Source organism: Lynx canadensis, chromosome B1, assembly GCF_007474595.2.
Source record: "Lynx canadensis isolate LIC74 chromosome B1, mLynCan4.pri.v2, whole genome shotgun sequence".
Taxonomy (NCBI): Eukaryota; Metazoa; Chordata; class Mammalia; order Carnivora; family Felidae; genus Lynx; species Lynx canadensis.
The window spans coordinates 123225264-123240013 of NC_044306.2; the positions used below are offsets into that span (position 1 = coordinate 123225264).

General features: G+C 41.0%; 1 protein-coding gene across 1 annotated transcript in view; it reads right to left on the reverse strand.

Annotated features, from left to right (window-relative positions):
- METAP1 (methionyl aminopeptidase 1) overlaps nucleotides 1-1374 on the reverse strand; it is a 59973-nt gene extending 58599 nt beyond the window's left edge. The window contains exon 1 of the mRNA XM_030313392.1: nucleotides 1215-1374. Coding sequence (XP_030169252.1) covers nucleotides 1215-1328 — 114 coding nt within the window. The 5' untranslated portion in view covers nucleotides 1329-1374. The remainder of the gene's footprint in view (nucleotides 1-1214) is intronic.
- Between the last annotated feature and the right edge of the window lie 13376 nt (nucleotides 1375-14750).

Here is a 14750-nt window from a genome sequence, read left to right on the forward strand (position 1 = left end):
TAAAACCAAAAAAAGTGCTTCACGTTTTACCAACATTTCCATTTACTGGATAATTTGAGCTCCAGAACAACCTTGTGAAATATGTAAGTGAAAGTATCACCTTTCCCTCTACACAGTGGGAGCTCAGAAAGGTTAGGTAACTTGACTAGTTCAAGACTGCACTGTAATTGGCAAGGACAGGGCCCTGCCCAGGCCTTCAGACTCTTTGTTCATGCTCTTCTCCCCACAGGACGCTACTAATTTAAACCTGAACTTTCACGTGTCTCTCTTCAACAAATCTGGACTGTAACTACGAGCCTTACCACTGCTACCCTGCCAATACTCTGTTCCAATGCAACCGGAACACTAGTACTCTTCAGTAAACATAAACACCGGCACACGTTTCTGTCAAGACCCCATTCAGTGCTGGGTTTGCTCCACTGCACAAAACTTACTAAAATACACCACGGCCTTAAAGCATAACCCTTAATGGAACTGACTTTTTCCCTTAGTGGGGAATTCAGTAAATGAGAACGGTGACTCATAACGCTAACTTACGGTTTTCTAAATTAATAATTTTGTGTGCCAAAGCAAAAGAATGAATTACAGACCCCTCTCTATCCCCACGTCCAAAGTTGCTTAAGTGTCAAAGCGCGGTAGTAAAACACAAGGACACAGGTGGGGCTGGAGCTAACATTCCTCCTGTCTGCGACCCCCACCACCCCCAGGCAACCCAGTCCTCAAAACCCAGTGGGTGTCTTCCGACCTCCAATCCCGCCGGGACCAGAGTGACTACCCAGCTCCGCAGCCCCCTGTGACCACGATCAGAGTCCTGCCGGGAGCTGTGGAGACACGCCAGAGGGGCGTGCCCCCTCCCCGGGGCGTCCCCACCTGTCTCGGGCAGCCCGCACACCTGGTAGCCCCAGCACCGGCAGGAGATGCGCGGCGGGAACCCGCCCCTAAACGCGGCGCCTTAGGACCTCCGAGCTACCCGAGACAAGTCCGCTTCCGCCCCCAGCCCACATGGCCGCTGCAGACCGCGCCCGCGTCGAAGGGGCCCAAGCTCTCCGGAGGCGGGAGGGGGCGGCGGCGCTGCGGCTGGGGGTAGGAGGAAGCGCGGCAGGCGCGCCCGGGGGGTGGAAGAGGAGGAGCGCGTCCCGACCGGCCGCGAGGGCAGGCACAGAGGGAAGGAAGTCCGCCAGCGGCGGCGGCGCCGTGGGAGAGCAGGCGTCTACCTGGGAGCAGAAGTACGAGCCTTGGATGCCCAGCTTGATGCAGGTGGGACACTGGAGCTTGGCCTCGCTGCTGCAGCCGTCCGTCTCGCACACCCGTGTCTCCACAGCCGCCATGCTGCCTGGCTGCTGGAGGAGCGCCTCACTGAGGAAGAGGAGGAGGAGGAGGAGGAGAGAGGGCAGGGGAGGGGACAGAGGCCGAGCCGGGGGAGGAGCTCGGCCTGCGGGGCCTGGGCGCGGAAGCAGAAGGAGCGCCGGGCCGGCCCAGACCACGCTGCGCGCCCCGCCCCCGCCCCGCGCGCGCAACTGGCGCCCCGCCCCGTGGCCTTCGCCCCGCCCCCGCCCGTGGCCCCCGCCTCCCGGCGCCAGTCGTGCACGTGGGGGCTGTGAGGGAGTCTGTCGGAGACCTTCTGCTCCGCGGGGTCCCACGTCTGTTCCCGGGTAGTGCGACCTCCTGGCGCCCGGCGGCGAAGGGCGCAAAGGGAGAGGCCCTCACGTCTTGCGCTGTCTGTACCTAGGGAGACAGCGCCCCGGCCGTGCCTTACTGAATGTCCCCCACACTCACAGGCGGTGGGAAAGAGCGCCGCGCTCCTCTGCGTTGGTTCACCCGGCAGCTCCTTGGAAAAGGAAAGTAATTCTCTCTTTTAAAGTACTGTTTCTCACCGATAGTGTCTGCTCTGAGGCCTAAAGACCGCCACTCAGTCATTCACAAAAAGAGGAGCCAGGGAGCTGTCAGAAGATGGGCTGAGATTTGCATCAGGCCTCCCTCGTGCCTGATTTTTTTTCACACTCCCCCCCCCCCATTCGCAGTGTACAATGTTAGTAATAGTGACACAACTACTAGATATTCAATAAAACAATGATTTTTTTTGTATTATCCCAGTTGATTGTTTGAAAGGTGAGTAGGGAAGAATTGTTCTAATGTTGAAGCACCGGAGTTGAAAGGAGCTTTAGAGGTCATCTGATGTAAACTTGTTGCCTAAATTTCTTCAACTACATCCCAGGTCTGCCATTTTCTAACTTGTGCTTAAATACCTCCTGTCACTGGAAAGGGAGAGGAACTAATATTTATTGATCATCAGCTAAGCGCTGTGAACTTCGTGTTATCTAATCCATATTTTTTTAAACTTACATACTTAATAGATGAAAAAACTCATGTTACTTTTATTTTTATTAAGTGTTGCTGTATAAGCAATACAAATAAATAATGTAATAAGATCAAATAATACATTTTACAATGTTACCTAGGATATGTTGTTAAAAGTGGAATTGTCTCATCAAAGGATTGTCACTTTATTTTTTATGATACAGTTTGTCAAATTTTCCCTTAAAAGTGTATACAAATTTACACTCTAGTCAGAACTATACTGACACTTATTTCCTGAGACTTTGCTAGTGCTGATTATTATCTTATTTTTAATGCCTGTCATTTTGATAAATGGAAAATGGTATCTTATTTTTTTTTATTTTATTTTATAATGAGGCTGGACATTTTTTCTCTGATTATCACCATTTGCATGTCTTCCTGTATGTGTTTGCTTTTATTTGTTAAATTTTCCTTTTGCAGAACAATACTTAAAAACTAAAAAAAACAACACACAAATTGGCCATAATACTATCACCTGAACACCTCAATGTTTCATTTGTCCTTGTTCCCTCAATCTTTATCCACATGCATCTTCAGCATTTACATATTTGCAATTATTGATAGAATTTTTTATTCTACATTTTCACATAATACTATGCCATGGATTAATCTCAGATTTAGGAAAAACACTAAGTTCTATTCCTTTTCAACATGACAGCTCTTTTATGTGTTTGAGACTGTCAGGTCTTATGGTTTGTCAGTCTTACAGCATCCCCTTCCATCTGTGGTAAGTTTAGATCCCTTGCAATCTTTCTCCATCTAATCTGGAGGAATTCCAGTTTGTTCCCTAATGGGTTGTGTCCAGATGAAGCTAATCAAATAGAGGAAGAGGAATTATTGAAAACTCTAGTCCAAAAGACCCTCAGCGTTCTTCTCAGGCATGGGGAGACCGGAAACTCTTCTGCTTTTGCTAGCTGTCTGCTCTGGAGTCGGCTGTGTCCTTGCACCTTTAGGAAAGCAATGCTGTGGGGCAATTAAGAGCACAGATGTTGATTAAGATAGGCAGACCTGGGTTGAAACCTCTGCCTCCCAACTCTCCTCCCTTAGTCATGTTCCCATGAGCAACTTATTTAACCTCATTTCCCATATCTGAAAAATACAAGCTGGAGTACCTACCCATGGAGTTTTATGATAGTTAAATCAAATAGATTTTGTGAAGTGCTTTGGAGCTCCATTAGCAATACTTAGTTAGCTTTGCCATCAAGTCCTCCTTCCTTGGTCCTACTCACCCCACCACCACACCAGCCTCAAACAGGCTGTTGAGTGAGATAAACTTCCTAAGATCACCTTATCTTATTCTCAAGATAATCATCCATATTCCTTTTACTTAAACATAAAAAAGTGACAATATATGAGAGGTTTTACAAAATTATGTCTGTCAGAGTCCCTGTTTTATTCTTCTCTTCCTTTTGAGATTTTAACTGTTTCTGTTTTAATTCCTATGTGCAAAGTTCAGCCAACCCACATCCAGGAGGAAGAATGCGCTTCAGAATCGCAGCTGAAAATTTGGCATTTATCAAGAGTCCTTTGGGGGCACCTGAGTGGCTCAGTCAGTTAAGTGCCCAACTCTTGATTTCAGCTCAGGTCATGATCTCAGGCAAAGCCTGCTTGGGATTCTCTCTTTCCTCTCTCCCTCTGCCTCTATCTCTCTAAATAAATAAATAAACAAACAAACAAACAAACTTAAAAAAAACCAAAAAACAAAAAAAAACCGAGTCCTTTGGCCTTGGAAAGCACTTGTTTCCCAGGACTTCTGAATAGAGAGAAGCATTTTTGATATCATGTTTAAGCACATGTTCAAACTATCTGCCCAACTAGCTACAATATTTCCAGTGTCCATGGACATTTCAAATCAACATAGCCAAAAAGAAACAATTATCTTCTATTTACCCACTTTTGCCCTTCAAATCTGCTTTTTCTCCTGAATTCCCTGTCTTGCTTTGTGACATCCTCTATCTAGTCTTTTCTCCCAAGTTAAAAATTAGGCCCCTTCTCTTTAAACCCCCACATCAAATGAATCACTCAGTTTCATAGACTTTATCCTCTAAATATTTTTTTAGGGGTGTCTGGGTGGCCCAGTCAGTTAAGCGTCAAAGTTCAGCTCATGACCTGAGCTTGAGATTTGTGAGTTCGAGCCCCACATCAGGCTCTGTGCTGACAGCTTGGAACCTGGAGCCTGCTTCAGATTCTGTTTCCCCCTCTGTCTCTGTTCCTCCCCTGTCACGCTCTGTCTCTCTCTCAAAACAATAGTAATAAAAACATTTATAAATAAATAATTTTTTTTAATATGTTCTCTCTTCTTATGGCTACAGCTTTAGTTTAGGCCATTTTAAGCCTTTGCTTAGACTGTTACAGTAGCTTCTTAACTGCCTTTAATCCATTGAATCTACCCTGCCATCAAGCTGATTGTTCTCAGAGATAAATCTGATCATGCCTTTCCCCTGTTTAAAATCCTTTGCTAATATGGGGCTTGTAGAGCTGGAGCCAGGGTCAAAAGGTGGCCAGACCCTGCAGAGTTGGTGGTAAGGAAACAGGACTAAGGAGATCTGTGGACCACCAAAGTCAAAGCTAAGGACACAGCCAAGGAGATAAGGAGCTTGGTACATAAAAATGAAATGAGCAAATACATAACTAAATTAAGGGTAATGAGAGACAACTTTATCACTGTCTGGGGGAGGTACAAATATGAAAAGGATGAAGGCTAGGATGAATCATGTGGTATTATATTGGATTTGGAAATATTGATGTGATGGGCTCCTGGGTGACTCAGTCAGTTAAGCGTCTGTCTCTTGATATCCACTCAGGTTGTGATGTTATGGTTGTGAGATCAAGCCCCACATTGGGGTGGGGGTCAGGGGGAGGTCAGCATGGAGCCTGCTTGGAATTCTCTTTCCCTCTCTGCCCCTCTCCCTCTCTCACATACATGCCCTCTCTCTGTGTCTCTCTCTTTCTCAAAATAAATAAACACTAAGGGGCATCTGTGTGGTTCAGTCAGTTAAGTGTCTGACTTCTGCTCAGGTGAGGTCACGATCTCACACTTCATGAGTTTGAGCCCTGTATGGGGTTATGTGCTGACAGCTCAGATCCTGAAGCCTGCTTTGAATTCTATGTCTCCCTCTCTCTCTGTTCCTCCCCTACTCACACTCTCTCTCTCTCTCTGTCTCAAAAATAAAGATCACACTGTCTCTCAAAAATAAATAAAAATCAAAAAATTTTTAATAATTAAACATTTTTAAAAATATATTGATGTGAACTCAAGGTTTTGCATAATAGATAGATAATATGGACATGCATATATGTGTGTGTGTGTGTGTGTGTGTGTGTGTGTGTGTGTGTGTGTGTGTAGTTCTGACCACTAAATGGAACTATAGGCAATGAGCACACCTAATTTTCAGATCTTTGTTTCTAAATACTTTTCTCCAATAAAAGGGATCAGATGTCCTTGGGGAGCTGGCTCATTCCAAAACTAGAGCAGGGAGAGTACAAGTCTGGAAAGTCAAGTTGTACCAGAACATAAGGTAGAACACAAAAATTATGGTGACTATAGAAAGGACATGGTAGCCAAGTTGAAGCAGCTCCCACTGGCCAAATTGAATACAATGTGAACCAGAATAAATAGTGATAGTATCCGATTATAACCCACTGAAAAAAGATAATATTCCATGAGCCTATATTGCTAAAAAGACATAAACAAATGAGGGACAAAAGTAAGCTCTTATTTACAATAGAATATCAACTAAGAAATCGCAAGAAAACTGAGAGCTTTTATTCTAAGATCAAGAACAAGACAAGAATGTCCATGGTCACCACTTTTATTCAGCTTAGTACTAGAAATCCTTGCTATAGCAATCAGACTAGAAAAAGAAATAAAAGGCACCTAAATTGGTAAGGAAGAAGTAAAACTTTACAATTTGCAGATAACATGATATTGTATATGGGAAACCCTAAAGGCTCTACCAAAAAACTATTAGAATTGATAAATGAATTCAGTAAAGTTGCAGGATACAAAATTAATATACAGAAATTTGCTGCATTTCTATACACTAATAACAAAGTAGCAGAAAGAGAAATTAAGAAAACAGTCCCATTACAGTTGTACCAAAAAGAATAAAATAACTAGGAATAAACTTATCCAATGAGGTGACTGACCTATACTCTGAAAACTCTAAGACACTGGTGACAGAAATTGAACATGACACAAACAAATGGAAATCTATTCCATGCTCATGGACTGGAAGAATTAACATCACTAAAATGCCCATTCTACCTAAAGCAATCTACACATTCAATGCAATCACTATCAAAATACCAGTGTAGTATTCACAGAACTAGAACAAATCCCAAAATTTGCATAGAACAACAAAAGACATCAAATTGTCAAAGCAATCTTGAGAAACTGATGGTATCACAATCCCAGACTTCAAGATACACTACAAAGCTATAGTAATCAAAACAGTATGATACTGGCACAAAAATAGACACACAGATCAATGGAACAGGATAGAAAGCCCAGAAATAAACCCACACCTATATGGTCAATTAATCTATAGTGAAGGAGGCAAGAATATACAATGGGGCAAAGACAGTCTCTTCAACAAATGGTGTTGGAAAAACTGTATAGCTATATGCAAAATAATGAAACTGGACCACTTTCTTACACCAGACACAAAACACGATATGGATTAAAGACCAAAATGTGAGACCTGAAACTGTAAAACTAAAAGAAAACATAGTAATCTCTTGGACATCAGCCTCATGAACATATTTATGGATATATCTCCTCACGCAAGGGAAACAAAAGCAAAAATAAATTATTGGGACTACACCAAAATAAAAAGCTTTTGCACACCAAAAGAAACTATCAACAAAATAGGCAATTTACTGAATGAGAGAAGATACTTGCATGTACCTGATAAGGGGTTAATACCCAAAATATATAAAGAATGTATACAACTCAACACACACATTGAAACACACACATTCACACACACACACACAAACCTAACTAAAAAATGGGTAGGGGCATCCAGGTGGCTCAGTCAGTTGAGCATCCGACTTCAGCTCAGGTCATGATCTCACAGTTCATGGGTTCAAGCCTGATGTTGGGCTCTGTGCTAACAGCTCAGAGCCTGGAGCCTGCTTTGGATTCGCTGTCTCCCTCTGTCTCCATCCTTCCCCCACTCATTCTCTCTCTTCTTCTTCTTCTTCTTCTTCTTCTTCTTCTTCTTCTTCTCTCTCTCTCTCTCTCTCTCAAAAATAAACATTAAAATAATTTTAATGGGCAGAGAATCTGAATAGACATTTTTGCAAAGAGAAGTACAGATGGCTAACAGGCACAATAAAAGATGGTCAACATCACTAATCAGGGAATGCAAATCAAAACCACAATGAGATATCACCTCATACCTGTCAGAATGGCTAAAATGAAAAAGACAAGAAATAACAAGTGTTGGCAAGGATGTGGAAAAAAAGAAAACCTCATACACTATTGGTGGGGATGCAAATTGGTGCAGCCACTGTATGGAGAAAACTGTATGGCGGTTCCTCAAAAAATTAAAAAGAGAAGTACTACACACACCAGTAATTCCACTACTGTGTATTTACCCAAAGAAAACAAAAACACTAATTCAAAAATATATGCACTCCTATGTTTATTGCAGCACTACTTAACAATAGCCAAAATATGGAAACAACCCAAGTGTCCATTAATAGATGAATGGATAAAGAAGGTGGTATGTATATACACTGGAATATTGCTCAGCCATAAAAAAGAATGAAATCTTGGAGCACCTGGCTGGCTCAGTCAGTCAGGCGTCCAACTTCGACTCAGGTCATGATCTCGCGGTTTGTGAGTTCGAGCCCTGTTTCATGTTCTGTGCTGACAGCTCAAAGCCTGGAGCCTGCTTCGTATTCTGTGTCTCCTCCTCTCTCTGCCCCACCCATGCTCATGCTCTGTCTCTCTCTGTCTCTCAATAATAAAATAAACATTAAAAAAAAATTTTTTTAAAGAATGAAATCTTGCCATTTATAACATAGATGGACCTAGAAGATATTACGGTAAGTGAAATAAGCCAGAGAAAGACAAATACTGTTAGTTATATGTGGAATCTAGAAAACAAAATAAATGAATAAACAAACAAACAGCAGGAATACAGAGAACAAACCGATGGTTGCCAGACAGGAGATTGGTAGGGGAATGGGTAAGATAGGTGAAGGGGAATGGGAAGTACAGGCTTCCAGTTATAGAATGAATAAGTCATGGGGATGAAAGGTATAGCATAAGGAATATAGTCAAAAGTATTGACTATACCTATTTGGTATTCAATGATAGCTACATGGGTAGCTACACTTGTGATAAGCGTAACAGGATGTATAGAGCTGTCAAATCACTAAGTTTTACATGTGAAACTAATGTAACATTGTGTGTCAACTATACTTCAATTAAAAAAATAAAACTAGGAAAAAACTAATTTGGAAAGAATGATGGAGTTAGAAAATCACCATTTGGCAATCATTATAGCAATAATTTATTCAGGCAATAGTCATCAAAAAATGCTAAAAAAAAATGTATGCTTTCACTGGGTGAAAGTTTCTTAAGTAACAGGGTATTTACATAGTCTCAGTGTAACTCCCTACAAAATATTTATCATTTAAAAAGGCAAAATAGGGGCGTCTGGGTGGCTCAGTCAGTTGAGTGTCCAACTCTTGATTTCCGCACAGGTCATGATCTCATGGTTGTGGGATTCAGCCCTTCATCAGGCTCCACACTGAGCATTGAGCCTACTTGGATTCTCTGTCTTCCTCTCTCTCAAAATAAATAAGTACATATGTTAAAAAATTAAAAATTAAATAAACATAAAAAGCAAAATAATAACTTCACAGTGAGAACCTTGTAGATACTGTCTTAACAGTGTTTTCTAAGTTAAAATCACCAGTAATGAGACAAATTGACTTTGTGCACCTCCTGATATGAAACACTGAGAACACAATTTGTCTTCTGTGGTGTTCAGAAATGCATAATTGATTCTAACCATGAAGAAACAGTCAACCCCAAATGGAAAACAATCTACAATATAAATGACCTGTAATCTGCAAAATGTCAATATCCCAAAGACAGAGAAAGATTTGAGGAACTCTTCCATATCAAAAGAGACTAAAGAGACATGACAACTTGAATCTGGGTTAGATTTTGGATGAAAAGAAAAAAATGATTTTGCTAAAAGGAAAATATAAAGATTGTATTGTATCCTTAAGAATTCCCTGGTTTTATGGTAATCCTGCTCAGTACGAGAGGAACCGCAGGTTCAGACATTTGGTGTATGTGCTTGGCTGAGGAGCCAATGGGGCGAAGCTACCATCTGTGGGATTATGACTGAACGCCTCTAAGTCAGAATCCCACCCATCGCAGCACCACAGCTCTTCTGTTGGCCTCAGATAGTTGGTTCCCTGCCTTCCCCACTGGCAAGCCCCCACCTGTGCGCCAAGTGTCTTGGTGTGCCCCACCACACATTGGGATCAGGTTCTGTGCAGAGAGCCCCTCGTCCTGGGAAATAGGGCATGGCTAGAAAGGGGAAAATAAAAAAGGAATTCCCTCGTTTTCCTTTCTTGATAAAAGCCCTCAAGAAAGTAGGGATAAAAGGAACATACCTCAAGATCATGAAGCCCGTATATGAAAGACCCACAGCTAATATTATCTTCAATGAAGAAAAACTGAGAGCTTCCCCCCCAAAGTCAGAAACACAACAGGGGTGTCCACTCTCACCACTATTATTCAACATAGTGTTGGAAGTCCTAGCCTCAGCAATCAGACAACAAAAAGAAAACAAGGCATCCAAGTCAGCAAGGAAGAAATCAAACTTTCCCTCTTTGCAGACAAAATGATACTCCACATGGAAAACCCAAAAGTCTCCACCCCAAAAAATGCTAGAACTGATACATTAATTCAGCAAAGTCGCAGGATACAAAATCAATGTACTCAAATTGGTTGCATTTCATTGGGATTCTCTTTTCATCCTACTTAAGCTCTAACAGTAGATATAAAGAGGGTCTCCCCCTAAATGGGATGGCCAGGAACGGGGTGTCAGAGCCCCAGCAAGATGACAACAACATCTCTGCACAGTGACAGTCCCACCTGGGGTGTCATGGCCAGAGCTGGGCGAGAAGGACATACCCATAGAGGGATGGGCTGGCAAGGAGAGTTAACCCTAGAGTATGTTAAGGAGGATGCCTGTACAGGACAGCAGCTTAGCATGACAAGTCAGAGTCTAATGGAGGTGAGGTAGGCATCACTCCAGAGAGGCAGCCCGACATGGGTAGTCAGAGCCTGAATGCTGGAGGAGATCCATAGGGAAAGGGGGGAAGTGTGTGGTGTCTGAGCCTGAGTTGGGTGAGGAAGTCATACAAGTGAAGGGGAAGACTGATGTGGGGTGTTGGAGCCCATGTGTGATAAGAAGAAAATGTGTACACAGGAGGGCAGCAGCAACAATGGGATTGGTCGGGGCGCCTGGGTTGCTCAGTCGGTTAAGCGTCCGACTTCAGCTCAGGTCATGATCTCATAGTTTGTGGTTTTGAGCCCTGCATGGGGCTCTGTGCTGATAGCTCAGAGCCTGTAGCCTGCTTTGGATTCTGTGTGTCCCTCTCTCTCTGCCCCTCCCCTGCTCATGCTCTGTCTCTCTCTGTGTCTCTCTGTCTCTCTGTCAAAAATAAATAAAACATTTATAATAATAATAATAATAATAATAATAATAATAATAAAACAGTGAAGATTGGTTGTGTACGCAGGATCCAACAAATAAATATGTTAAAGATAATTGAAGCCAGTTTTCTCTCTGTCATAGAAGACAGTTTCAAATATGGAAAGGTGGAAAACTAAAAGAAATGCCGTGGTGTTGAATGAAATTGAAGGAAATGTTGTGAGCTATGGTTTTCAATATATATTGATGGATATAGACATAAATATACATTTAAATGTAAGTATATTTGTGCATGTAAATATACACATTCCCCAGCTCTATCCACTGAGTGAAGCTGAGACCTGCATCATCCCAATAGCAAGGATCATACTGGTGCCAGATCCTGGCTTCTAAATATCAGCCTGCTAAAGAGAAACCAAAATAATAAGAATTATAGATTATAGCCCATTAAATAAGTAGGAGATAATGAATCATACTTCTAAAAAATGATAAATGAATAAATTGAGTTTGTTAATAGAATATTTACATGGTTTCAAATATTTCACCAAATTAATATTTCAATAATAATAAAGGAGGAAAAGTAACTTCAGAGTTGACAAGCCCAGCAGATGCCTTCTTAATCAAGTAATCATATCAAATATCACCAGCAAAGGAACAAATCAAAATAGTGTTCCACCTGAGAGGATGCAATGAGAATGTATGTCTCTTCTAAAGATGCGTAACCTGCATCTGATCATGAAGAAACATCAAACCAAAACTGAGGAATATTATATAGACAACTGCCTTGATATGATCAAAAATTAAAGTTATAAAAATAAAGGAAAGACTAAAGAACTGTTTTAAACAAAAGGAGACTAAAGATACATGACAGTTAAAAACAGCTCACGGTTCTGAAATGGATCCTTTTGCTCTAAAGGACATTATTTGCACATCTGGTGAAATTTGAATGGGTTTGCTGATTGGATGGTAGTAATGTATCAATGGTAACTTTCTGATCTTTATGGTAGTGTGTGGTTATGTAGAAGAATGTCCTCATTGTAGGAAATGCACTCTGAAGTATTGGGAGGTGATGGGACATCAGGTAGGCAATTTTCTCTGGAATGGTTAAAGAAAAATAACGTTTGCATCATAATTACGGCTTTTCTCTGGGATTGTTTCAAGAAAGGCAGCCTCATCATATGCAAAGTTTTATAAAATATTTTAGGTATGCTACTTAAATTTTCTAATGCATAGTACAATAAACTCTGCCTATAATTAAAAACAAAGTAAGTATTGTGAAAACTGACTTACTTTCAGGTGATAGTTTGGCCCTGATTCAAATGCTTTAATTTTTGCATGTACATATTTTAATTCTGCTAGAAAGTGTTTTTTACTATTAATATTAGCAATGTACATACTTGTGTGTTTTTTACGTGTATATGTGCACAGAGTAACCAAAACAAGCACAATGGGATCACACAAATGCACATTTCAGATAAAACATATCTCTGTGCTTGTGGCGCCTGGGTGGCTCAGTTGGTTAAGTGTCTGACTCTTAGTTTCAGCTCAGGTCATGATCTCACGGTCTGTGAGATCGAACTCCATGTCAGGCTCTGCACTGACAGTGCGGAGCCTGCTTGGGTTTCTCTCTCTCCCTCTCTCTGCCCCTCCCCTGCACACTCTCTTTCTCTCTCTCTAGATAAATAAATAAATAAATAAATAAGCATTAAAAAAGCCATATCCCTGTGCTTATCTACACTATCCATGTATTCATTAGATAATGGATGTGGTAAATTCTATCTCCAATAATAGTTTTTACTCAAGAAATACAATAGAATTAGCATGTTATATTGTGACCTACCATACCCTAAGCACTATTCTACATTATCGGGATACAACAGACAACGTAGACTTTGTATTCTTGAAGATTCTGACAAGAATCAGATAAATAAATGTCAGGGGCACATAACTGCTTTCATGGAAAACACAGAACTGTGTGTTACTGGCTTATAGGCAGACATATCAATTAATTGAATAGAATTGAGAGTCCAAAATAAATCCATATATTTGTTTTCCAAAAAATGGAAGCCACACAAATATCCATTAACTGATGAATGAATTTTTTAAAATGTGTTATAACCATGTGACAGAATATTACTCAGTCATAAAAAAGGAATGGCAGGGGCACCTAGGTGGTTCAGTCAGTTGAACGCTTGACTCTTGATTTCCCCTGGGGTTGTGATCTCACGATTCATGGGATCGAGCTCCACATGGGACTCTCTCCTCTCTCTCTCAAAATAAATAAATATAAATGGATACTAGTGATGGCTGTTCAACCTTGTAAATATACCAAAAACCACTCAACTGTATAATGGAAATTATGAATTTTATGATATATGAATTATATCTCAGTTTTTTTTAAGTTAATTTGAAACAAAAAAGGAAAAGAGAAGAAAGATGTAAAGACTGATACATGGAGGTACTTCTGAAAAGACTTTAAAGTTATCATTCTAATTGCTCTTGATTTTTAGGGTTTCTTTTTAAAAACCAGCGGATAGCCTTGTTTTTGTTCCTTTGAAAGTGATTTCCCTCCTTCAGAATACTTTTAAAATTTCCTTCTTTGCCTTTGATATTCAATAGCTTTGCTGTGATGTGCCTAGACATGATTTTCTTTGTATTTATCCTGCCTGTAGTCTATTGCTTACTGGTTCTGTGGCTTGATATCTCTTGTTAGATTTTGAAAATTCTTAGTATCTCTCATTACACATACGTTAAAAGTAAACTTCAATTACACATATATTCAATATATCTTCCATGTCTAGTGTGACTCTTAGGTTCTTTTTTACATTTTCTGCCCTTTTTCCTCTCCAAGTTTCTGTCTGAATATTTTAGACAACAAGCCAACCCTTGTGTTAGGAGACCAAAATGATATTTGGTGGTCTTTTCTGCTGATCTTAAGTTACACAAGAAATAATTCTCTTATCTCCTGCCAAGAAGTTGTATATATTTGACTGCCTCAATCCCCAGAAAAGAGTCTTTCACTTTATTCTCATCAGCTCCCGGAGTCACTACTTCCTGTGGTCCAGATTTCATATTTTCATTCCCATTTTATTTAATATTCTGAGTTAGAATATGTATTTTATTTTTTACTGTTTCTTTGTTGAAGCTTTGAGGAAAAGAGAAAATAAATGTATTTGGTCATAGTCCCATGTTTAACAGGAAGTCATGTATATAATACTATTCATTGCTGCCAGTATGCCATTGAACAGCATTCTCAGAAATTTCTTTTGTTTTTAAATTTTTTTTTTTGTTTTTTTTTTGTTTTTTTTTTTCAACGTTTATTTATTTTTGGGACAGAGAGAGACAGAGCATGAACGGGGGAGGGGCAGAGAGAGAGGGAGACACAGAATTGGAAACAGGCTCCAGGCTCTGAGCCATCAGCCCAGAGCCCGACGCGGGGCTCGAACTCACGGACCGCGAGATCGTGACCTGGCTGAAGTCGGATGCTTAACCGACTGCGCCACCCAGGCGCCCCCTTTAATATTTATTTTTAAGAGACAGAGAGAGAAATCATGGAAGCATGAGAGCAGGAGAGGGGCAGAGAAAGAGGGGGGACAGAGGATCTGAAGCGGGTTCTGCCAGAGAGTCTGATGTGGGGCTTGAACTCATGAACCATGAGATCATGACCAGAGCCCAACTCAGACACTTAACTGACTAAGC